This window comes from Myotis daubentonii, chromosome 6, assembly GCF_963259705.1.
Source record: "Myotis daubentonii chromosome 6, mMyoDau2.1, whole genome shotgun sequence".
NCBI lineage: Eukaryota > Metazoa > Chordata > Mammalia > Chiroptera > Vespertilionidae > Myotis > Myotis daubentonii.
Genome location: NC_081845.1, coordinates 70,358,273 through 70,384,985, shown reverse-complemented (window position 1 = coordinate 70,384,985; position 26,713 = coordinate 70,358,273). Strand labels below are relative to the sequence as shown.

General features: G+C 36.4%; 1 protein-coding gene across 1 annotated transcript in view; it reads right to left on the bottom strand.

Annotated features, from left to right (window-relative positions):
• The window catches only part of EYS (eyes shut homolog), a 1,266,634-nt gene that overhangs the window by 1,147,361 nt on the left and 92,560 nt on the right, over positions 1 to 26,713 (bottom strand). Inside the window, 3 exon segments of the mRNA XM_059702239.1 lie at positions 5,890 to 6,056; positions 11,398 to 11,543; positions 23,974 to 24,139. Coding sequence (XP_059558222.1) covers positions 5,890 to 6,056; positions 11,398 to 11,543; positions 23,974 to 24,139 — 479 coding nt within the window.

Here is a 26,713-nt window from a genome sequence, read left to right as displayed (position 1 = left end):
AATATATATTCTACAGCAAATTAGGTCAATATTTTCTGTTTATAATATATTTCTATTTTCTGTGGCACCCCCTTTACTTCATACATTTGAATTTATATCTGTCCTGGCCCACGTTGGTCAGTTGTTGGATATTGTCCCATGCACCAAAAGGTTTCAGGTTCAATTCCTGGCCAGGGCACATGCTTCAGTTGCAGGCTCAATCCCCAGTAGGGGCATGGGGCAGCCCATTGATATTTTGCTCTCACATTGATGTTTCTCTCTCCTCTCCTCTCCTCTCCTCTCCTCTCCTCTCCTCTCCTCTCCTCTCCTCTCCTCTCCTCTCCTCTCCTCTCCCTTCCTCTCTCTCTAAAAATCAATAAAATATTTTTAAAAGAATTTATAAATATAACCTATCTCCACACCTAATATTTTAAAAATCAAGATAATGACCTAACTCTAATATGAGAACATATAATAGGACACTAAATTGTTATTGAATGTAGTTATGTATAAAAATATATCCTTTGTAGAAATTACTTAACTCAAAGATACATTGATGTGCTTACTTCTTTGCATCCATACACAGAATAATGGAGGCTGATGACAGTAGTTAGTTATTCCAAATTCAAGTAGGATGATATGATTTTCCAATAAGGTTACCAAATTCTAATAAATTTCTGAATAAAACATAATATTTTCTTGATTAACATGAACATTTCCTTTCTGATTAATCCAATGATTATTACATTTTTGTAAAAGTATTTGTGTCAGTACATAAAATGAAGTTATTGGCTCAGATATTTATAAAAAGGCTTTATAATCATATTAACATATATTGGAACTTTTGGAATAATTTAAATCTTGTAACATTTTTTTTTAATCATGGAAGTATCTTGTGCAATGAAGGATTTATAGCATTCATTCTCTACCTCCCTCCTGCTAAAGGCCAGCTGTTTCAGTCAGTTCCACTGCTTGGAATGACCCTAATAATTTTCAAATTTTCCCCAAAATGCAAAGCCATCCCTTTGAAAACCATTGAGTTAAAATAAATTTATCCAGTTTATTAAAGCACTCACCACGTTTTACCCATTATGTACTAATATGACAAGCATTTTTCATCATCCTATCTAATAAAAGAGAAAAATGGTAATTGGCGTACGATGATACCCTTTTCATTGGCTAATCAGGGCTATATGCAAATTAACTGCCAACTAAGATTGGCAGTTAACTGCCAACAAGATGGCGGTTAATTTGCATATGTAGGCACAATGCAGGGAGGCGAAAGGGAAAGCAGGAAGAAGCCCCCTGCCACTGACAGTGATTGGAAACCCAGGGGGGAGCTAAGAGCTGGGGGACAGGACAAAGGCGGCCCTGGGGCCGCCTTTGCCCTGCCCCCCAGCCATGATCGGAGAATCAGGTGCCTTTTCCGCCCTGGCCAGTGATAGCAGGAAGTACGGGGGGAGCCAGCGATGGGAGCTGGGCAGGGTCGAAGCTGGCAGTCCCAGGAGCTAGGGGTCCCTTGCCTGGGCCTAAAGCGGAGCCCACGATCGCGGGGCCACTGCAGCTGCAGGTCCCCGCTGCCCGGGCTGGACGCCTAGGCCAGAGGCATTAGGCCTGGGGAGGGGCGGAGCCTTCAACCGCGGGGAGCTGGGGGTCCCCTGCCCAGGCCTGACACCTCTGCCAGAGGCCTCAGGCCTGGTCAAGGGGCCGATCCGGTGATTGGTGATTGGAGGGTGATGAGGGTCAACTCCTCTGGCCGAGGCATCAGGCCTGGGCGGGGGGCGGAGCCGGGGATTGGGGGGATATGATGGTCCCCTTGCCCAGGCCTGAAGCCTGGGTCAGAGGCGTCAGGCTTGGGCGGGGGGTGGAGCAAGCGATCAGAGGGAGATGGGGGTCCCCTGCCCAGGCATGATTCTTGGGCCAGAGGCCTCAGGCCTGGGCGGGGGCCAGAGCCAGTGATCAGGGGGAGATGGGGGTCCCCTGTCCAAGCCTGACACCTCTGGCAGAGGCGTCAGGCCTGGGCAAGGGGCCGATCAGGCGATCGGAGGGTGATGGGGGTCAACGCCTGAGGGCTCCCAGTTTGTGAGAGGGGCAGGCTGGGCTGAGGGACACTCCCCCCCCGCCCCACACACACCCAGTGCACGAATTTCGTGCACCGGGCCCCTAGTAATTAATAATATTCATATAAATACTGATATGCCTGCATATGATGCCCAGCGATAAAATAAATTACTATTATTTTCCTTTTTTAATTATCTAAAATTTTACATATATCTCCTTTTTCTCTGCTTGCCCCCCCCTCCCCAACTCCCATGATTCCCACCCTGGGCAAGCCCCCACCACCCCAGTGTCTCTGTCCATTGGTTATGCTAATATGGAAGCTTACAAGTCCTTTGGTTGCTCTCTAATCCCTCTCCCCTGCCATTTGTCTCTGGATCTATTCTTGTTCATCAAATTATATTGATCATTATATCCCACATATGAGTGAGATCATGTGATATTTATCTTTCTCTGACTGGCTTAAGATACATTACTATTAAATTGAAAGCAATTCAGTGACAAGTACATCAATTTTGTTAAAAAAAAGTCAAGAGAATCATAGTGGTCCACATATATTATTAAAATGTTTCAAATATTCTTATAAATTCCAAGAACTTTAACTTTGAGAAAATAAGTTGCACTAAAAGACTTAATAAATAAATCAACTAGAATTGTACTTAAATTTGAAATAAGTGAATGGTATAATTGAAAAGACATAATAGAAATATATTAGGTGAAAGTCTAAGTTTAAAATATGGTCTCATTTTAAATATTGAAAGTTAATTTTTTTTATTCATTTAATGGAAATATATTCTCGAGATAGAAGAAGTTAAATATATTACTCTATTTGTTAGCCTAAATATCAAGACTATAATCTATATGCCTTATATACAGTAGATGCTCCATTAATATTGTTTGACTATATAATCACCAAGTTTCTTTCATAATTGAGCTATGCTCCAGAGAAAGGTCATCTTAAAGGTTCTGAACAAACAGCTTCATGACATTTCATGATGTGAAAGCAATGAAAAAGGTTAGACCTATAAAAACCTATTTAGCTATTATCAAGTAAAATAAAAATCTGGCCCAGGTACACAAAATCATATTAATCACATGCACACAATTTTTGTTTGACATATGAATCTAAAGCATAAAGTCATAGAGCCAGAAGCTATAATATAGTCAAACTTTCAGTTTACATGCATAACACATATATTGGTTTTCAGATGAAAGAAAAAAAATGATAACATTATGTATAATTTTATATACATTAGCTAAATTTCAACTTATACTATTATTGACACTTAATTACACAAAACTACTTCTTTTAATGAGGTGTACTAAAATTAATTTTCAGCATGTATATGGACATTACAATATTTACTTTAGAATTACTTAAATAAATAATCACCTCTATATCATTTTACTATAAAACTTAAGGAAGCAAGGTTATTTCATTTTTCCATGGCAAGATAAAGATTAAAAATAATATATCAACACATGTACATGTAACAGAAAAAAATTTCTAGCCACTAGAGAAAATGTGGCTTAATATATCAAGACTGTTCAAAAACAAGCACACATGCATCATATATATGCAGTCCAGTTTACTCCTTTTTAAATGTGTTTCAAAGTAAAATGTAATACAAAAACTTTTGCCTGGGAGGCAGGAAAATTTTCATGGTACATTCAAAATTCAATGTAATAAAAAAAGTCACTGATATTACGGCAAAAATTATAATAGTCTTAGAAATTAATAATTATTAGAGTTCCTGGTTCAGAAGTAATTTAAGAAAACTGAACAAAATAGATTTCTGTGGCAAATTCACATAAAGTTGTATTTATTCAAGCCTTCAGACTCTATAGAAATAGGTTTGAAACTATACTTGATTTTATTGTGGACTTCAGATTTTACACTTCAGTACAGAACTATTGCTTATAAATGAAAAATAGTGTTTTGGTCATATTTAGCATTACATGGAAAATGTAAGCTCCTAAAATAGCCCTTAAAAGAAACCAGTTTAGTTGATAGTTTCCAGAAAGTCAGCCATAAAATTAATTGCTATAACACAAACTACTTATATGTTTACAAAGTAAAAATAATAGTTATTTTAGAAGTTAAAAATATATTTGCTTTCTACATAAATAGCCATGAGATATATTCTGATTTACCTATGGATGATACATTACAAGGGGATAAGAATCAGATCTTATTTCCAAACATTTTCCAATTAGAAAGTATTGAATAAAGGTTTAAGAAATGTGTGAATGAGTGGGTTTCATTCTGTTATGCTATTTCTGGTAGCAAGTAGAGATTGGTGACTTGAGCATAGATTGAAAGCTTCCTATGTGGGTTGGATACACAAAAACTCCAGTCTAGTGCTGAGAAATTTAAATCCAATAGTTATCACAAAACTACCCTTTCCTAAGTGAAAAGATAGCTAGGGGACCCACCGCCCCACTTTCATTAAGTTTATGCAAAATTTTCGGAAATGTTTTTGTCCCTTTTAGGGCAAAACTGTGGTAAATACTCAAACCGTTGTAAAATACTTCCTTTACATTATGTACTTTAAGCTGCACTCATAGAAAGTATATTTCAATAGTAAAAGGTCTATACATTAATTATCAACTCATTGTTAACATTATTATTATGTTGTTATTGTTAGTTTTCTTCATTCAAAAAAGGTGTTAAATTTAACATCATTATAGTATTATCATTGTTTTATTTAATAAGTTTTTGTTTTATCTATTTTGGGTGTCAGTTGTTTGGCACATATGCTTATAATTGACACATCTTCTGATGGATTAGATCGTTTCTCATTATATACTGTGGTTTTTTTTTCTCTAGTAACTATTTTTTTTTCTTTTAAAGTGTATTTCATTTGATATTAATATAGATACTCCTGCTTTTAATGGTTGCTACTTGAATGATATATATTTTCCCAATCTGTTACTTTTAACCTAAATGTACATTTAAATGTAGAGAATGTGTCTCCTATAGATGGCATATACTTGGGTATGTCCAGAAATTACCTAGGCTGAAAATCGCTGCCTTTTGATTGAATTTTGAATCCATTTTATTTTAATATTTTAATGTTATTATTTATATAGTTGGGTTTATGTCTGTCATTTTCCTTTTTGTTTTTCTTATGTCTCATGTCTTTTTAATACCTTTATGTTTCTGATAATACCTCCTTTTATATTAAGTATATAGTTCTAGGTCAAAATTTTAATGCTTTTTTTGCGGTTTTATTTGTTACTAGTGGCCCGATGTATGAGATTAATGCACATTAAAAGGGAATTGATTAGAGGAAATGTTTTAATTTTGCTATTTGCCCTTTCTCTATCATAGAAGTGTCAGAGATGAAAGAAAATTAGTAAAATGTAGTCCCCGCCCACCCAGGTGTACCTCGAAATCACGCGAGACCCAGACCTGGCCGGCCCCACCACTGTCAAGCCCCGCCAGGTGGGGGGTGCAGCCTCAGGTCCCCTGCCCTGGCCCAGTGCCACACAGCCTCAGGTCCCTGCTGATCACTCCTTATGGCTCATCACGGGAACCCCACCTCTGCTGTGGGCACAGCCATCTTGTGTTACGGGAACCCTGCCTCTACTGTGGGTGCAGCCATCTTTGAGGGTGTGATGGAGTGAGGGTCAATTTGCATACTACTGCTTTATTATATAGGCTTTTCTTGGTGGTTGCTCTGGTATTAACTATATACATCTTAATATTTGTGAATCTATCCCAGATTTTATTTACCACAGATACTAACTTTAATTCTAGTGTAATATAGAAAATGTATTTCTATATGTCTATATTCTTTTTCCTATATATGTGCTCATATTATTATACATAATATAATGTATAAATACCTAGATATATTAAATTCATCTTCATAAATTGCTTCAAGTTGACACTGACTTTCTTGATAGTCAGTTGTATTTCCCAGATACATTTTCCCAGGCCTTCTGGGAATAAATAGATAAAAATATCCCTTATTTCCTTCTTCAGTCAAACAAATGCATCCATTTGCACACATCTATAAAAAATAAGAAATAGAATATTTTAAATGTCTTGGTGTCCCTTTCTCCTTGTCACTCTCTCTCTCTTACACTTATGCTTGCTGTCACTCTCACTCCCTCCCTCTCCCTTCCACTTTCTCTAAATGTCAGTGGGAAAAAATATCCTCAGGTGAGGATTAACAACAAAACAAAAAAAAAAAGAAAAGAAAAGAAAAAAGAAATAGCCAACCAGTAGACACCAATTCATCCTGCTTATGCATGAACATTTCTAACTGTTCCCCACAACAAATCAGTAGTAGGAAATACTTTTAGAAAACCTTTCTACAGTATAAAGGGGGTTTTGTTGTTGTTGTTTTTTTGCTTTTTAACAAAATAAATGAAATAATACTTTTGGGACTTCAGTCTTTGATGATGAAAACTGAAATGAACCTAAAATAAAGAAAACAGCAAAAATGACTTACTCTTTGCTCCATGAAATACTTGCTCCTAAAAGGTAAAATTGTGAATTAGCTAAAATAAGTTACTTACCAAGACTAACAATTTACTCATCAAGCTCACTTTAAGATTATCATCACATTGTGTCCACCATACAAAGCTATATATATAAATTCTTACTGATCATTTCAAGCAAAGCCCCATCAACTGACAACCAAGGCTCTGAAACATATAAATATCTTCTGATAACTTCTTCCTTCTAAAACACTTGTAAGATTCTGTTAAAGGTGTTTTTTTTGTTACTGCATAAATCTGAGAGAATTTCTTGGTCAATGGAATTGTCCGGTAGTCTTTTGGAGGGGCAACCATGAACAAACACACAGTTCTGTAAAGATCCAATTAAGATGCCCTCACTACTAAATTTGAGGACCTTAGATTACAAACAGCACCCTGCTGTGAGACCAATGAAGATTCCTCTCTCCAACTGTTACATAGGGACAGTTTCAGATCTGAACTCCAATTCCTTTTCATCAAATTCCCAAATGTTAAGTTTAATTTGTCTCCTAAGAATAAGAAAACATTTTAGAAAATGTTTGATTATAGGATCCAGTTTAATCTAGAGAGATAAACATAGATTTTACAACTTCATCATCTAGCTAATTTAATGAACAGTGACTTTATATGGTCACATGAGTCTGCATTTCCAGGACAAAATTTTCCTTAAGCCACCTTTTCAAAATCTTTTTACACAATTTTGTCAGATCCTCAGTTGAGATTGACTACTCTTTGGCATTTCATAAGACATGACATTACACAAGCACCTCAATATATTTTCAAGGGGTCCTTTCAGTCTTGGACAACATGCATTCCTTCCTTCATGTTGTAACTCATGTACATACCTTTCTAATTGCTATAATTCCCCCCAAGGACAATCTATAATTGCAGTGGCCACTCTGTACAAGTTTTGACAAGAACAAAATCACTCATTTGACAGATGCATTAAAACAAAAATGAAATCTCTACTCTCGTAAGGAGATTTGATGTATAATAGCGTTTGATGTGTAAGAATCCCCCGTTCATTTTTACACTTTGGGGATTAATAAGCACTAGGTTTTTAATTACATGGCTTTATGGAATTGTCAAGGGTGTAAATTATTGTTTAAACTGTCCATATTAACAACTTGTTTGTGTGGGTGTGTATCTTTGTAAAAATAAGTTTTTCTGTACTTAAGCCTCTACTACTCTTTGCAGCTAGGAGATAATTAACTTTTAACAATCATGATTTCATATCAGCCTGAATTTAGCTCCCCTTCACTTGTTTATTTTTGCTTTTTTTTGAAAAATTATATTTATTGATCATAAATATTTTTCTGTCATTATATGTATATTGTGGGACCATTGATCAGATAGTCAAAAATATAAGGAAAAGGAAAATGATAAACTGTGCTTAAATTATGTGTTTTGTCTTTGCCAAAATTTTAGCAAAGCAGTAAATGTGAATGGGTAATGTATTTAATCTTTTTTATGAATAGAAAATTAGGCTCTTAGAGTTTTGGCATAAACTTGAAAGTCTTGATTAAAAAAAATGAACATAGACATTTACTTATATTTAAGAGAGTTTATGGACTTTCCCAATAAATAAATGACTTTTTAGGCAAATGGGAATGATTATAAACCTTGGAAGAACTATTCTATCATAGTTTAATCAGATTGTTAATAATTCTAAAAATATAAAATTGGAATAATTGACATTTTAATAATTTATATAATTTAAAAGGTTTTAATCTTGTAATTTTTTATTGATTCACCTACACTGATGTACTAGAAAGTTTTGCTGATAATACTACAAATCATAAGGACTTAACATGATGGTGTAAATTGCAACTTCCAAATCCTTGGACAATATCAATATTTTACACTGATATTAAAATGAATTAATAAATTAACATTTAATACCTGAGAAATTATTAAAAATATATACAAATATTAATCTCTAAATATAATTTAAAATTAACCCTATTTCCTATTGAATGCAAATCAGGAAATAAAAATATATAGTAGACACTTTTACAACTGATAGCTCAATTTTAAAAATGAAATGTATTTTATTAATCATTATAGATATTCAAAGTCTGTGAATACATTTTTTTGGGCCATCCTATATAATTAATTGATGTACAGTATGGGCACAAGTAGATTTATAGTTCTGAGTATGAGGAACAAAGTTTATTTTTTTCTTTTAGTTTTTATTTTAATTGAAAAAAATCAAGTTTTAATATTTTGAAATTACAGCTGTCATTCAATACTATATCAGTTGCAGGCGTACAGAACAGTGGTTAGACCTTTAGATAAATACCACATGATCTCACTCATTTGTGGAATATATTGAACAACATAAAGTGATAAACAAAAATAGATCCAGAGACAGAGAAGCATCGAACTGACAGTCAAACCTCAGAGGGAAGTGGGCGGGGGGTAAGAGATCATCCAAAGGACTTGTATGTATGCAGATAAGCATTACCAATGGTCACTGCCATTGTAATTAAAAAACAATAAAAAAGAAGTGATCGCTTTGATTATTCTAGTACCCTTGACACCGTACATAGTTACTACAATATTATTGACTATGTCACCTATGATGTAATTTACATACCAGTGACTATTTCATAACTGCCAAATTATAATTCTTTTTTAAAAATTTTTAAATCATGTTTTATTTGTCAATTACAGTTGACATACAATATCATATTAGTTTTGGGTGTAAAACCCAGTGATTAGATAGGTACAGGGTATGTTGAGGCCAGATGCTGATCAATTGAGATATTTTAGGAAAGCCCAAAGCATGAGGCAAGAAAGACACTTATATAGAAAAGCCACTGGAAATAGCTTGAATTAGCTTTCAAGTTTCAGAGAATTACCGGGGAGGGGTGAACAGTATGAACTGCTTGATGGAGACTCAAATATGGCACCCCTCTGTTAGTTCTGTGGAAAGGGAGAGCTCAACAAAGGAATAATGGCTTCTGTCAGCACTTTCATCTGGCAGAGAGCTGCTCCCCCTTTCAGCTTTGCCCTGATGCCAGGCAATTTTTTTGCTGTCTGTATGTCTCTGGCTCCTTTCAAGTTGCTGCCAAATCACTGAAGCTCAGAAGAGGTGAGTCCCAGTAAGTCCATGTGTGGGCCCTTTAAGAGGAACTGCCTGGGACTCCAGCATCCATCCTTCTGTCTCCCTCAGCTACAATACCCTCTGATTTTACAGCCCAAAGTTACGGGGACTTTTCTTCCTGGCACTGGAACCCTGGGCTGGGTGGCCTTGGTGTAGGGCTAGGAACATTTGCTTCTCAGTGGGGAATACTGCAGCCAAGACGTTCCTTGCAATTATAAACTGCCACAAGTGGGTGTCAGATCAGCTGTTTATCATATCTGCCCGTCCTACCAGTCTCCATGTGGCTTCTTTAACTCCCTAGGCAGTTTTTCAATGATGGTGTTCTAAAGTTTAATTGTATTTTTCATTTGGTTGTTGGAGGATTTGAGTACCATGTTTACCTACACTGCCATCTTGACCAGAAGCCCACAGTTAATTTTGTATTATTTATTAATTATTGTATTATTTTCCATATGAACTACTGTATACCTACTTTTTCCCACCCTGTATATTTATGTTGGCATATTTATGTTTATTTTAATTAACATCAAAGTTGTAAAAGTTAGATAAAATGTGTGATCATGAAAAAATAAAATAGCTAAAATATTATTAGATTGCTGTCTTCAGGTTTTCTCTTCAGTCTTAAAAAAATAATGTTAGTTACTGTAGTTAAAGTTGGTAGTTACTTTAAAAGAAAAGAAAGAAATAGAACTACGTATACAAGATAATAAATATGATTTGCTTTTTTTATCCTAAGAGAAAGTATACAGTTATTTAATTAGTAATTTTAATAGATAATGTTCCTTAATATGCTAATAAAGTACAGTAAATCCTAAAGATAAAAACTTTAGTCATCTATTTCATAGTCATATACCTGTAATTGCCTAAATACATACATGTAGAACTATAGTAAGCCTAATACATATGAATGTAACTTAATAAAAAAAATGAGGGTATACATGAAATTAAAACATCTGAGTAATTTGAAGTCTGTTTTCTATATTTGTAATGCCCCTTTAGTTGGTTGCTTTTGAAGTAAACTGTTTTTTTATAAAATTGGCTTAATGTTAATAGATTTAGTAATAAAAAGCTTATAATTTTTTATTAATTTTGAATATGAATATATGCCAAATATAAAAATAAAATTAAATGTTTTTTTCTATAAAATAGCCAAATTAGGTTGTGTCTAGAGAAGAGCGGTTATAAATATTTTTTAACTCTAAACTGTTTTAAAAACCTCTGAATCATTTTGACAAATGTTCCTTAAAATAAATATCCTAAAATCATTGATTCTTGTTGTTATTTGTTTGAAAATATTGCCCTAATTTGTACAAGATGAAGGCAAGATGGCGGAAAACAGGGCCACTTTTGGCATTCTTATACTAGGCCCCATAATTGTTAGTGGTAAAATTGCACAGAGATTAGAAATTTTCCAGAGACTTAAGTATATTCCAAAAGACAATCATAGTTCTTTATGATCTCTAAACAAAAAGATGGCATAATCATAATTGTGTTTAAGAGGCTTTAATCAGTCAGCAAATTATAACAGAACTAAAACACAAAAAGACTAGAAATAAAATGATTGTTAAAACTCTTCATTACCATTCTATATTATAAACATAAAAAAAAATTGAAAAAAGATTTCCAAGTAGATTGTTGAAAATTTGTTCATGAAGTTCTATTTAAGCTACACAAATCTTGGACTTTAAGTTTGTAAACTTAACATTTCTAACTTTTTTCAAATCAGACCAATAGGAATTAAAGAGAAATATGAGAAATGCTACCTTACCTCCATTTTTTACACATTGAAACAAACATGGATAATCAATGTCTTCAGATTTGTTCACATAGTCTGCATTGTCAGTGCAATTTTCAGTGAGAAAGAAGTAAGCATCAACAGTCACTTCACACTTTTCACCTTCAGATACTTTCAAACAAAAAAAAAAACATAAGAAAATAACGTCTCACAAACTTGAAGTCACATTTAAGTACTAAAGAGAATTGTCAAATTACTTGATCAGATCAATATGACATATATCACAAAATAAGGTTCTATATCTATAGAGCACTAAATATGAAAGAGACCTAAAATATAAGGCCCAACCATCTCATTTTATTTATTTTTTTTATATTTTATTGATTCTTTACAGAGAGTAAGGGAAAGGGACAGAGAGCTAGAAACATCGATGAGAGAGAAACATCGATCAGCTGCCCCCTGCACACTCCCCACTGGGGATATGCCTGCAACCAAGGTACATGCCCCCAACTGGAATCGAACCCAGGACCCTTCAGTCCGCAGGCCGACATTCCATTCACTGAGCCAAACCAGTCAGGGCGCCAACCATCTCATTTCAAAATTAGCCTGAGACAAAATAAACTGATGAACAAAATAGATAGAGACATAGAAGCTGGGAACAGACTGATGAATCTCAGAGGGAAGGCCGGGGGTAAGGGGATAGGGTTGAGGGATGGGAAGAGATTAACCAAAGGGGGAAAAAAAATATATATATATATCCATCCATCCCATGGACACAGACAACAGTGCTGTGAGGACCTACAAGGGGGGAGAAGAGCAGGTGTGGGTTGGAGGGGTTCAACGTGCAAAAAGGGGGTAATACTTTTAATAATAAAGATAACTTTTTTAAAAATGTAGCCTGAAATACAGAGCATCAGTATAAGACACAGTATCTGGGCTAATCCATTAAAAAATAATTAAATGTCAAATGAGTTTTCAATTAATAACTGAAAAATGATGTAGTTACTATAAACAATATTTATAAAAATAATTTTACATACTACAGTTGTATAGGGAACCACTTCAAAAGAAATTTTAAAAAATAAAGCATTTGTAATAGAAAAATAATAAGGACCTCATCCTTATTTTCTCACAGGAAGGAATGAAGGAAGGGAATATGCATGCTTGTGTGTATGCGTAGGTATAGATGCAGATATACATAAATAATTTTACTACTTCACACTCTATTGTTAGATATAATTTCTATGATGCAATAAAAATGAGATTGCACAAAAGTAAAAGATATGACATATATTCAAGAGGAAATTTAGTAAAAACGTATGTAAATATGGCCCAGGTTTAGAATTATTGCATAAAGACTATAAAATATCTATGATAAATGTGTTGAAGTATCTACAGAGGAAGGTGAATATGATTGCTAAACAGATAGGGAACTAGGGAATGAGAAATCTGGAAACAAACAAAACACACACACATACACACACACACACAAATGAGATCTTAAAATTGTGGGCAGAAAGGAACTAATTAGGCTGAACTGAGAACCTATTATCTTTTAATAATGGATGCAACATTACAGGAAATGAAAGAACACAGGAGACCTGATAAATCTCCATGTAAACATAGATACACCTCCTAGTAAATAGACCAATAATATTTGGTAGAGAGATATTATTTATCCACAGAATCCTATAGCTAACACTATGATTTTGGATTGCTTATGGTTAGCAAACCTAAAGTCTATGGTTCATGAAGCATGACTTTCTGAAAAATATCTTGTAAGCTTTGCAAATGACACTTGAATTCTAAGGTGGAGATGGTTTCCAAGCTGAAATCCCCCTGCTGTGTGCAGATCAAATTTAGAAATCTCACATATCACTCTGGAAAAAAAGGAGGAAGCTAGGAAGCCAGCATAATGTTCCAATTCTTTTTGACATTACAGGTGTAATTTGACTGCTTACAATCTTATAATTATAGAAAATGATTAGTATAGTAATAATAAAATAGTCAATGAACGGGTCTCTTAGAGATGAGACACAAGAAATGAAAATATTCAGTAAATTTAATGTCAATAAAAATCATACCTTTAATGTGATGAAAATAATTCAAATATTGTATGCTGGCCTCATATAATAAATTGATGAATGTTCCTTAATATTTTTGTGAGGAGTTCAACTAGTGATTCTTCGTTGAATATTAGAAATAACTTGTATAGAAAACCATATATTTCCATGATTTTATTGTTATTGAAATATTTTTTAAAAACTATATTATTTAATTATTTGAGCTTTTGTAGGATTATTCACATTTTATATTTATTATTGAATCATTTTGCCAACTAGCATTTTTCTATGAATTTATACATTTTATCTAATTTGTCCCAATTTATAAGTCAATATTTTGCCATAATGATGTACTTGTTAAATATTTGAATTTAACTGAGATATTATTCTCCTTTCCTCTCAAAGCCTCAAAAGAGGTATTACAATAATAAAACAAATGCTTTAACCCACAGAGGTAATAGAAGGGGAAATAACAGTGAGCACATATCCTATATAATAAAACCCTAAAATGCAAATCGACCGAACAGCAGAATGACTGGTTGCTATGACAGGCACTGATCACCAGGGGGCAGATGCTCAATGGAGGAGCTGCACTTTGGTGGTCAGTGCGCTCCCACAGGCTTAAGAGCGCAGCGGCGGTGGCAAGAGCCTCTCCTGCCTCTGCAGGGGCTCTAAGGACCCCTTCGGGGATATCGCCTGCGGGGCTAGGCCTGCTCCCTAAGCCAGCAGACTGACATCCTCCAAGGGGTCCTGGACTGGTACAGGCACATGCCAGGCTGAGGGAGCCCCCCACACACCCCTCAGTGCATTAACGTTGTGCACAGGCCCTCTAGTATTTAACATGTTAAACGCCCAGCCTGTTTTGTCTTACAGAAGGAAAGTATAGTGACAGTCACTGGTGACTGACTGGGTGCTTAACGTGTTAATAATCTTTGAGAAGCTTAAAAGATATGGTGAATAATGTTAACTACAATTACTGTGGTGATCACGTTTATTATGTACAAATATAGAATCACTAGAGGCCCATTGCAGGAAGATTCCTATAAGAATAGGGCTTCCTAAGGCCAGGGCAAAGCAGAGAAGGGAGAGAAGACCGCTGAGGTGGGCTTCGCTCCCTTCTCCACTGCCTCGCACCCTCCCGTCTCTGCCACCTCAGCTCCCTCCTGTGTCTGCTGCCTCGGCTCCCTCCTGAGTCACCACCTCATTCCCTCCTGCTTCTGCCATTTTGGCTCCCTCTCATCTCCTCTGTCTCGCTCCCTCCTGTCTGCATTGCCTTGCTCCCTCCCATCTCTGCTGCCTCACCTCCACTCCTGTCTCGGCTGCCTCCGATCCGTTCCCTTCTCCGCCGCTTCACTCCCTTCTGCATCACTTGGCTTCCTTCTACGCTGTCTTCACTCTTCGCTCTGCACTTGCATATGTAAATTAACTGCCATCTTTGTTGGGTTAATTTGCATATCATTCTGATTGGCTGGTGAGCGTAGCGGAGAGACGGTCAATTTACAAGTTTGTCTATTATTAGGTAAGATAATGTTGTGTACCTGAAACTCACATAGTATTTCAGTCAATTATATCTCAATTAAATAGTATGAATATAATTCACCAAATTCCCCAAATAGTAAAATGTCAACACTGGGGCAAAGAACATAGAAAAAGCCTTCCAGAGAGATAATCACAAGTTGAATATAAAGAATTAAAAGGTAGCCTATTACACATGATTCTATATTATTGCATTACTTCCTTTCTTTTCCTTTTATACTGTATCTCATTAATTGTCGAATCAGTACTGGGAGTATTCCACAATAATTTATACATCTGTGCTTATTCTTTTGCTTAAATAACCAATGATGCCACATATAATCTTTCATATATATTACTCAACATATGCATGGGAAGTATATGTGATGAAAAAGCTAGGTCAAATCATATATACATTTCTCATATTTCCCTGCCAAGATATTAGAGTCATTTTACATTTTGCCAGCAATGGATAATATCACCAAGTTGTCAAACTCTCAATTTTTGTTTCCAGACTACTAAAAGAAAAATTATATATTTATGGAGCTTTTAAATTTTTCTTTGCTCTCATTATGAGTAAAGATGAGTATTTTCACATATCTTTAGAAATACTTTATATTCATTCTGAATTTTCCTTTTGGCATTTGACTACACCTATGACAAATTTCACAAGGAGACATTTTTCCTTTTCATGTAGTCACATGATCAATCTTTTCTTTCTGATATATAAATTTTGATTAAAGATCCAAAGGCCTTCTCCATTCAAAGTTATAAAGTAACTGTGTAACATTTCTCTGTGTGTTTTTTTTTTTAATATATTTTGTTGATTTTTTACAGAGAGGAAGGGAGAGGAATAGAGTTAGAAACATTGATGAGAGAGAAACATCAATCAGCTGCCTCCTGCACACTCCCCACTGGGGATGTGCCCACAACCAAGGTACATGCCCTTGACCGGAAGCAAACCTGGGACCCTTGAGTCCGCAGGCCAACAGTATATCCACTGAGCCAAACCGGTCAGGGCTCTCTGTGTTTTTTCTTTTTTTTTAATTTTTACATTTAACACTTTTATTTAATATGGAATGTTGCAAAATACCAATCTGACTTTTCTTTCCAGGTGAATACCCAGTTGTTTGACATCAGTTATTGATTAGTCCCTATTTACTCTAATGATTCAAATGGCAATTTTGTCATATGCAAAATTTCCGCATGACTAAGATTTTGAACTTTGTATTTTTTATTATCAATGAAACAGTACCATGTTTTTTATTATTTAAACTAGGGGCCCAGTGCACAAAATTGTGCACCTTGAAAGGAACTATGGGCCGTGAGGCTGCAGTGGGCACAGGGGCCGGTCTTGGCCCATCCTACATGCCCCCACCTGACCTATCCTACTGTGGCCCTGGCCCCATCTGCCCACAGCCCCACTCTTGCTGCCGTAGCTCCCATGCACTGACGGTGCTGGCCCTGCTCGCACCTGCTGATGGCACGGAGCTATTGGGGCCAGCGCCAGCAGTGGGCGAGAGCAGGGCCAGTGCTGTCAGCAGGTGCGAGTGGCGGTTGCTGCCCCGATTGCCCCTCAAGAACAGAGGGAAGTGGAGAAGCCCTGATAGGAAATCGGGGCCGGCAGTCACCGCTCGCACCCGCTGACAGTGCCAAGCAATTGGGTCCAGTGCCAGGCACTGGCAGTGGGTGCAAGCAGGCTGGCACAGGCAGCAGGTGCGAATGCTGGGCGGGACACAGCCTGTGGGAGCAAAGAGTTTTCAGTAACTACCAGAGACTCTCCCTGATGACAGTGACCAGCATCCTACCTTGGTCTGGTGCCCCTGCTCACCAGCTCAATCATCCTGCCATGGTCAACACCTGCCATGTTCCACGTGCACCTCCTGATGGTCAGCACACATCAAAGCTACCAGTTGTTTGGTTGTTCCACTGCTCGGTCAATTTGCATATTTGTGTTTTATATATATATATATATATATATATATATATATATATATATATATATATATATATATATGTATATAGATTATATAACATGCTTTAGTATCTGGCAGAGCTAAATTCTACCTCACCTACCCTCACAATGCACTTTTTCAGAGTATACCTAGCCTTATTTGTTTTTCAGTTTTACATGTATACTTTAAGAAGTAAAACAAACAAAAAAACAAACATAAAGGCACCACTGTTATTTTTTTGAAACCTTAATGAATATATATATGTGTGTGTGTGTATGTATATATATATATATATATATAATATATAATAAAAGGGTAATATGCAAATTGACCCTAATAGCAGAACCACTGGGAATGACCGGTCACTATGACACACACTGACCACCAGGGGGAAGATGCTCAATGCAGGAGCTGCCCCCTGGTGGTCAGTGTGCTTCCACAGGGGGAGCTCTGCTCAGCCACAAGCCAGGCTGTTGGCTGCCAATACAGTGGTGGTGGTGGGAGCCTCTCCTGCCTTCTCAGCAGTGCTAAGGATGTCCGACTGCAGCTTAGGCCTGTTCCCCGCTGGTAAGTGGACATCCCCTGAGGGTTGCTGGGCTGCCAGAGGGATGTCTGACTGCCAGCTTAGGCTGGATCCCCTGGGGAGCGGGCCTAAGCTTCAGGTGGACATCCCCCGAGGGGTCCCAGACTGCGAGAGGGCACAGACAAGGCTGAGGAACCCCCCAAGTGCACAAATTTTTGTGCACCAGGCCTCTAATATATATATATATTTTTTTTTTTTTTCCAGAACATTTTAATATATTAGGTCTCCTCTCTAATAGCATGGTTCATCTGTAAAAAATTTTTCAGATTTTTTGTGTTTGTAAATATACTATGGCAATATTTTAAGTTTTCTCAATTTTGAATTTACAATCTTTGTTAATTTAAGTCCTATGCACTTAAATATTGAAACTGCTGTGTACATGACATGTTTTTCCTCCATTATGCCATTTAATTATTTCTTATTTACATAAAAGCCATTTTATTTTCATGTATATATTAATAAACATAATTGTTACTGTGAAAATGTTTTGAAAATATTGCGTGTAATATATGTAAATATACTAAACCAGATTTTAAAACTTTTCTTCTAAACTAATTTTTTTTTAAAAAATCTTGATGTTAGGCTCTAAAACCCTAAATGGATGTAAAAATAATAGCAGGTATTTAACAACAACAAAAAAAGACTTGCAAGTGAAGCAGTATAGTAATAAAAATACTTTTAAGGAAATTATTGTTTTTTTACTCTCTCAATAATTATAACAAAAGTAATTTATAATGAATATATTATAATTAATAACTTGTACTATCTTCTAGCACAAGTAATAACCACCATTTCATAAAGAAAAATAAAGAGTTAAAAGTAATATTGGTTTATAATGCAACTCACAAATGCAGCAATCACTATTCATTTCAAAAAGATGTTCACTAGCACATATTAAATATTTTAAATGTATATGTTTAATTTAGTCACCTAAACTGTAATGTTCACAAGCTTTAAACAAAAGAAAAGTATAAAAAGAGAACTTATCTCCTTTTTGCTATGACTTTATTTTTTCTTAACTATAATTCATACTTTTTTATTTCACTTCACAACCCATTATCCACTCTGTCCGTATCATCTTTTCTCCAACCTAATAATACATATAATGAACACAGATGATGACATTGAAAAGAAACAGTGCATGTCAGCTCTTTCTCAAGTTGTGCATCATAGACCAGTTGTCCTTGAAGGGGCTTCTTCTAATTAATTACTATCCTTATTTGTAGAGCAATCATATTGGCAAGAATTGATTGGGCGTGTAAGGCACTTCATTTAGTTGGTAGAAAATTCTCTTAATTAAAATAATTTTACTGCTGGTAAAATTAATGCACCCCATGCAAACTTGCCAGCTTGATTTTAATGTTTTTCTTCAATATTATTTTATGGAATAATAGGAAATAAGATCTTAATAGCAACAACTAGAAAATAAATGAGAATTACATAAAATGTGTCATTCTATTTACATTCGTTTTTCCTTTTTTTGCACTTATTCTAAAATATGTTTTTGAAAACACTACCAAAAGTAGTTGCATTGTTTAAACTTTGTACTAACCATAACAAATAATATTTGTGCCGCTACTGAAATATTTGTTGACAATTGAGCTGTATCACACTGAATTCTTTCACTTGGACAGCCAAAGTCATTTAAAAATATCAGATATGGAGGTCACATAATTTGTATCCTATATAATAAAAGGCTAATATCCTAAGTGTCTGGTCGTCCAGTTGGCCGTTCAACCAATCAAAGCATAATATGCGAATCATATGCTAAGGCCACTCAACTGCTCGCTATAATGTGCACTGACCACCAGGGGGCAGCCAGTCGCTATGACAGCACTGACCACCAGTTGGCAGATGCTCTGACAGGTAGGCTAGCTTGCTGTTGGGATCTGGCTGATCAGGACTGAACTAGATGGGCCGGACAGCCTGGAGCCCTCCTGCGGTCCCTCCCTGGCTGGCCAACTTCCCATATCCCTCCCTGGCCCTGATCATGCACTGGTAGGGTCCCTCGGGCCTGGCCTGCACCCTCTCACAATCTGGGACCACTCAGGAGACGTCAGAGGGCTGGTTTTGGCCAGACAGCGGAACAACCAGTCGCTATGACACACACTGACCACCAAGAGGCAGATGCTCAATGCAGGAGCTGCCCCCTGGTGGTCAGTTCTCTCCCACAGGGGGGCACTGCTCAGCCAGAAGCCAGGTTTATGGCTGGAAAGCTCAGTGGCAGTGGCAGGGGCCCCCCACGAGTGCACGAATTTCATGCACCGGGGCCTCCAGTTTAGTAATAATTACCTATGTTGATTAAGGTTTGAACATAGATTCATGAAGTTATAATTAAATATGCTTATATTACTTTGAAGATAATTGCTCAAATCTGATTTATCCATGAACAATTTTGACTTCATATTATCCCTATGTCCTAGAAAATATATGTTGTCCTACTCATTTATAAAATTGATTCTATTTGCTTAAAGATAATTTTACCAATGAGCAATTTTCCTATTTATTACTGTTTTCCTTAAAATGTTTGCTATTTTATTGTCGTGAATATTATCTTTAGTAATTTTTAGTTCTCAAAGAATTTCAATGTTTATTATTAAGTAAACTAGGGGCCCAGTGCACGAAATTCGTGCACTGGGTGTGGGGGTGGGGAGTGTCCCTCAGCCCAGCCTGCCCCCTCTCACATACTGGGAGCCCTCAGGCGTTGACCCCCATCACCCTCTAATCGCAGGATCGGCCCCTTGCCCAGGCCTGAAGCCTCTGACAGAGGCGTCAGGCCTGGGCAGGGGACCCTCATTTCCCCCCATCACTGGTTCTGCCCCCAGCCCAGGCCTGATGCTTCTGGCCCAGGCAGCAGGCCTGGGCAGGGGACCCCCAGCCCCTCCGATTGCTGGTTCTGCCCCTTGCCCAGGCCTGATGCCTCGGCCAGAGGCATAGACCCCCATCACCCTCCGATCGCCTGATCAGCCCCTTGCCCAGGCCTGACGCCTCCCCCATCTCCCCCCGATCACTGGCTCTGACCCCCGCCCAGGCCTGAGGCCTCTGGCCCAGGAATCATGCCTGGGCAGGGGACCCCCATCTCCCTTTGATTGCTTGCTCACCCCTGGAAAGGGGACCATCATATCCCCCCAATCCCCGGCTCCGCCCCCCGCCCAGGCCTGATGCCTCTGGCCGAAGCATTAGGCCTGGGCAGGGGACCCTCAGCTCCCCGCGGTTGCAGACTCCACCCCTGCCCAGGCCTAACGCCTCTGGCCTAGGCATCCGGCCCAGGCAGCAGGGACCCGCAGTGGCAGCGGCCCCGCAATCGTGGGCTTCGCTTTAGGCCCAGGCAAGGGACCCCTAGCTCCTGGGACTGCCAGCTTCGACCCTGCCCAGCTCCCATCGCTGGCTCCACCCCTACTTCCTGCTATCACTGGCCAGGGCAGAAAAGGCGCCTGATTCTCTGATCATGGCTGGGGGGCAGGGCAAAGGCGACCCAGGGCTGCCTTTGCCCTGCCCCCCAGCTCTTAGCTCCCCCCTGGGTTTCTGATCACTGTCAGTGGCAGGGGGCTTCTTCCTGCTTTCCCTTTCGCCTCCCTGCATTGTGCCTACATATGCAAATTAACCGCCATCTTGTTGGCAGTTAACTGCCAATCTTAGTTGGCAGTTAATTTGCATATAGCCCTGATTAGCCAATGAAAAGTGTAGCGCCGTACGCCAATTACCATTTTTCTCTTTTATTAGTGTAGATGTATGCATGCATCATTCCTACATTGAGACAAAGGGAAATCAAGCATAAAAATGATGTTGGCACTGAAGTCCATGAACTAATTTGGCTGGTAACAACAGATTATGCTTCTCAATCTGCAACATTAAAAGCATTTGGGGAGGCTGCACAGATCTCCTATGTCCACTTCACTGCAATGCCAGTTTGTTTGCTCTGTAGTGACAGTAGAGCTACAAGTGTCATTTAAAAGCCACCTCAAGTGACTGTAATATGTGGCCAAGTTTAAACCTCTGAGTTAACACAATCCTTAGTGCCGAGACCAGATGTTTTAGGTAACTTCTCTATACACAGTTGTTTGTTTTGTTTGTGTCCTTTGTGAAACAGCGAGTATTTATAAACCAGTCTCTGAACTTCTTTTTATCATTAACAATCTAATCAAGAAGCCATTGCAATCTACTACCATGTTTGATCTTCAGAGTGATTTACTTAATGAACCGATAACTATTTCTGTCATTAGTAGTTGTTAACTCTCCAGAATAGCATATTAGGAACATGATGAAATAAATTATCATGTTTTCTGTTTAAAAGACTAATTGTTAGTTTACTTCTACTTTGTTTTAGTGTTATAGTAGTATTATAAGTGCAGCTGCAGCCAGTTGAATACAGTAAGCCATTATTTGAGAACAGACATAACAAATCTAATTTGCTGATTGTTGATAAATTATAATTACAAAATAGCATTGACAGAAGAAATATTCCTTGATAGAATTAATTGGACTATCATACAGTTTTCAGAATGTGGATTAATTTGCATAAGCTAAGTCAAATAGTATTCAAAGTGTAATCAAAGAACAGAAAAGTATGCTCATCAATATAGGTTTTGAAATAGGAACTTGCAGTATGTAAAACAATTAAAAACATATTTAATAAAATGTGTTAGACTTATTTCAAATGTTAAAACCAAAAAACTAGAATTTCTGTTGATATCTCTACCATTTGCTCTTTGTATACAATTCATAAACAAGAACTTCTAAATTATTTTAGCTATGATTATCGCACTCTACTGTTTTTACCCTAATCTATTTCTCCACTTGATCTTTTTTATTAAATGTGTCAAACTTTCCAATGATTTCATATTACTTTTAGAATAAAAGTATAACTATTTAAGCCAATATTTTAATTCTAGCATTAAAATATTTATCTCCCCAAGCCTTATTTTCACTCTTGTTCTCAGAGTTCCAGCCAGGCCTTCAAAGGATTTATCTCTTCTAATTTTGTATTTTTGTTTTCTGATTGTGGTGTTTTTATGTTTCGTGTTGTTTTCCTACCTGCTTTATTGGAGATATGATTGACATACAGAAAGTTATAGATGCTGAATATATACAACTTGATATGTTTGGAGATAAGTATGTACCCATGAAAGAATAATTATAATCAATATCAAAAACTTATCCACTGTGGGAAACTGTTTATTGCCTTCACTATCTGATAAGCATAGACAGAGAACCCCCCCCCCCCCCCAAGGCTGGGTGCCTTTGAAGCCCTCCCAAAGGTCGGAGCTAGGCGCCACCTCTGTTTGTCCAGACAGTGGTAGCTGAAACTACTCCCCCATTTATTATTATGTAAATCCTTGCTGATGGGCTAGTCTGCCTGTTGCAGGGGGTCACCTGCCTAGGGCTATGCTATGGGTGCATCCCAGATCAATAAAAGCTTGGTGAGGCCTGAGCACAGGGAGGAAGTCCTTCGGGACTTACCCGCCTGGTCCCCCAATATTGCAAAATTATCTCGTGTCTTTTTCTCTCATTTGCTGTGCGGCTCCTCTTTCAGATACCGTACCCTACTCCATGCGAGTCGTGGAAGGAAACACTCAACAATCCACCACCTCTGAAAAAATTTTCCCACCCCCTTTATTTATTTTGTTCATTTTCATTTTTTTTTATTTTTGTGACAAGAACATTTAACTTAAGATCTATCATTTTAGCCAATTTAAAAATATTACATAGTGCAGTATTAATGATAGTCCTATGTTGTACAGATTTCCAAAACTTATATTCCTTGCATAACCAAAATATTATATCTTTTAAACATAGTTTCTGTTTATGTTTGTTTTAAGCATAATTTATTCAATTCTCCAAATTCATTTTATTCAGTTCTCCAGCTCTGGTCTCATTCTCCATATCTCTGTGCTAGGGTCATTTTATCATGGAAACCTTATCTGACCTCCCAACTTACTCTCCCAATTGCTCATATTTTCTTTTCTTTTTTCCCTAAAAATAGTTCCTTTAGTTATAAGTAGTCATGGGAAAATATTTCTTTCTGTAGGAGCCTTTACTTCAATTTACAATCATACGTTTATCACTGTATTTGCCCAATAACTCACCAAAACAATAGTCAGATCTATGAGAATAGGAAGTAGTTCTAGTTTTCTTCACAATTATACAGGGTGGAGCCAAAATAGGTTTATAGTTGTGAGTACACAAAACAGAGTTTATTCTTGTATTATTATTATTTAATTATTGTATAATTTTCCATATGGATATGGAAAATATGCAAACCTACTTTTGCCTCTCCATGTAGTCAACCAGAATTCCAGAAATGTAGTAGGTAATAAGCATATGTCCACTAAGGGAACAGACAAAATTGAGAATATTAAATTCATTTTTTATTTCTTTTGTGTTTTGAGATATAAAATATTTTGTGTGATTAGAAAATGAATACTTAACCCAGCAAATGTTGAATTGATTCAGACAATTTAAAAATAAACAAATTATTTGATTACCTGTAAATCCCAATTGCCACACATATTTAAATTTAAGAGAATGAGGAACTATAGTTTTGGAAAAATCATGGCTGATGGATCCACCGTAGCAAGGGTACAGAAGGATTAAGCGAACATTCTTCAGAAACCAACATGGATTTCTTGCGCATCCTGGGGTACATATATACTAGGAAAAGAAAGTAACGAAAAATGATACATATCTTACTGAAATGTTTCTATATATATTTTGGCTTGTAAAATACACAGCTAATTTCTAAAACTTTCAATTTATAAGTGTTTATAGGGCACACCTTTTAACACATGTTTTGTGTGTTTCTCCTGTTCTTTTAACTTCTCTTTCTGTACTATATTTCATCATGTTCCTGTTTAAAGTGCCTATGTAATATTTGTTTTGGCTTTGACTCACTCCTCAGTCTACAACTATAGTCTACAAACTTCCATCTGCTGGGCTACAATTTTTTTTAATTAAATGTAACTGTGGTAAACATTAACAGACACACTACTTAGAACACATATGACCCAATAGGATTCTCACAATGAAATGCCAAGGTACTATTTGAATTTGTTGGCTTTTAAATTTAAATCATTTGAAAACATTTTAATGTAATCAGGTTTTATTCCCTAATAAGATAATCTATCTATGGCAATCTCTAGCATTTTCAAAGACAAAATTCGTAACTGTTTTTATCCACATTGAAATTAATTAAATATAAGCAATTTACAGTTACTCTCAAGCCATATTTAATTTTAATACACAGCACTATACTGAGGTCTTAGGATGTAATAAACCAATAAACTTAGTGTAAGCTCTGGAGACAGACTAAGGCTTTATATTCTGTTTAGAGCATATCTTAAAATTATTTTTACTTCTCTGATTTTCCAATGAGCAAATTCTCCACAAATTTGGCAGTAGAAAGCACAGCTGAGTAATGGGGCACAAGGAATCACTAACATCTGACATTTCCTTTAATCCAATTAACAAAAAATTAAACTTTCTTCTAATTGTTTTATCAACCTTCTCTTTTAATTCACAATACAATTTCTTAATGGATAGACAAAGTATGAATCTTAAATTATATCTGATTACTATATAGCTAACTGGAATCAATAACAAATATTAGAAATAATCAGAAAAAATAATCATTTAATTGCATTAAATAACTACCAAGAGAGTACAATTCTATCAAACATTTCTAAGTCTTGAGATCACCAAAATTTTTAACCCATAATTTTATACTAAGACTTAGAATTTTGATGCTTCAGATGGCATCAACTAATCTTCTCTGTCATTGAACATGTGTCTTATTGGACTTACGTTCATCATTGACCTAAAAATATAAAGGCATAATATATTTGAATCTATAGCTGCACAAAATAAACTTAATAATGTAGCATATTATGTAGACTCATCTCTGCATCTTAAACCAAATCAAGAAGAAAAACCTGAAAAACCTTAGCTTAAAAGTCATCTCTTAAGTTTTTGTTTTGCTCTGTGTGTTTGTGAGTGTGTTTTTTCAACTAAGAAAATCAGAGAGAGCTGCACTAAAGATATACAACCCTCATTGCTATCTGGCATATTCAGGAGTGAGGAGTCCATTGAAAATAAGACTCCACATCTTCTGTAATAACTTTTGGGGATATTGACCAGTAAGGAGTAGATGCCGCTTAGTAAAGACATTGCCAAGCAAAATAACAGAAATAATGTGGGTCCCTGCTCTCAGAGGTGCTGTGGTGCTCACGCTGTTATTATTAATATCACTGGGAGACAAAATAGGCCTTTGGCTTTTTATGAATAAAAAAAAGTCCCTCAAAATAGGTTTCAAGGAAAGTCAGAACCATTTATCTGTTATTAGACCCCTCCATCCCGAATGAGGACACTGAAGGTATCATGACTTTAGACAAAGTTTGGATTTATAGGTGGATATTTGGGATGGGAAATTAGAGCTCTTATTACCATTCATAAATAACTATAACACCAATAAATTGCCATTGAATGAACAAAGTGTGTGCTAGGAATAATTTATTTTCTTAGAGAATGTAGAGAGATTATGTAATTGAAATGTAGGTCTATTTCTGAATCTGAACTCCCATTCATGACTTGTATGTTTATGTGGAATTCATACACATATGCACATTCCACAGAAACAATAGCTTTGATGTACAATATAACCTTTAAAGCAGGTTAATAGAACATGAGTAAAGTAGAATAGTGATGGTAGAATAGATAGTTTTGAACAAGTAAAATAAAACGTCATTTCTAAATAGCTCCAAGTTTTCTAGCAGACAACAAAAAAGAGAACTCATGAAAAATATAGCATAACTCTTCTTACTGATGAGTTTTATTTTTGTGGACTCTTCTAGTTTATTGAGAGGATCATATTTCCAGACAATATTCCTAAGAGATAAATGGATATTAAACCATTGATAATCATGTAGTGATATGTATGTAGAAAATCATTTCTTAAATTGACCACAAATCTAATTTTTTCCCCTCTGAATACTGCTACTTTATTTAAAAAATGATTTTCAATAAATAAAATTCTTTCTGGATATGGATTCCAAAAATATTGATAATGAGTAAAAAGTAGTCATCCAGAATTTAAGTGGACATGGTAACTAATATACTATTCACTGACTATTAAAACACTATTTTCTTATTTCTCATAATCTTCAATAGAAAATTTAATGACTCAGAATCAATTGTATGGCAGGACTGGCATTTTTTGTGTGGAATTCAGTT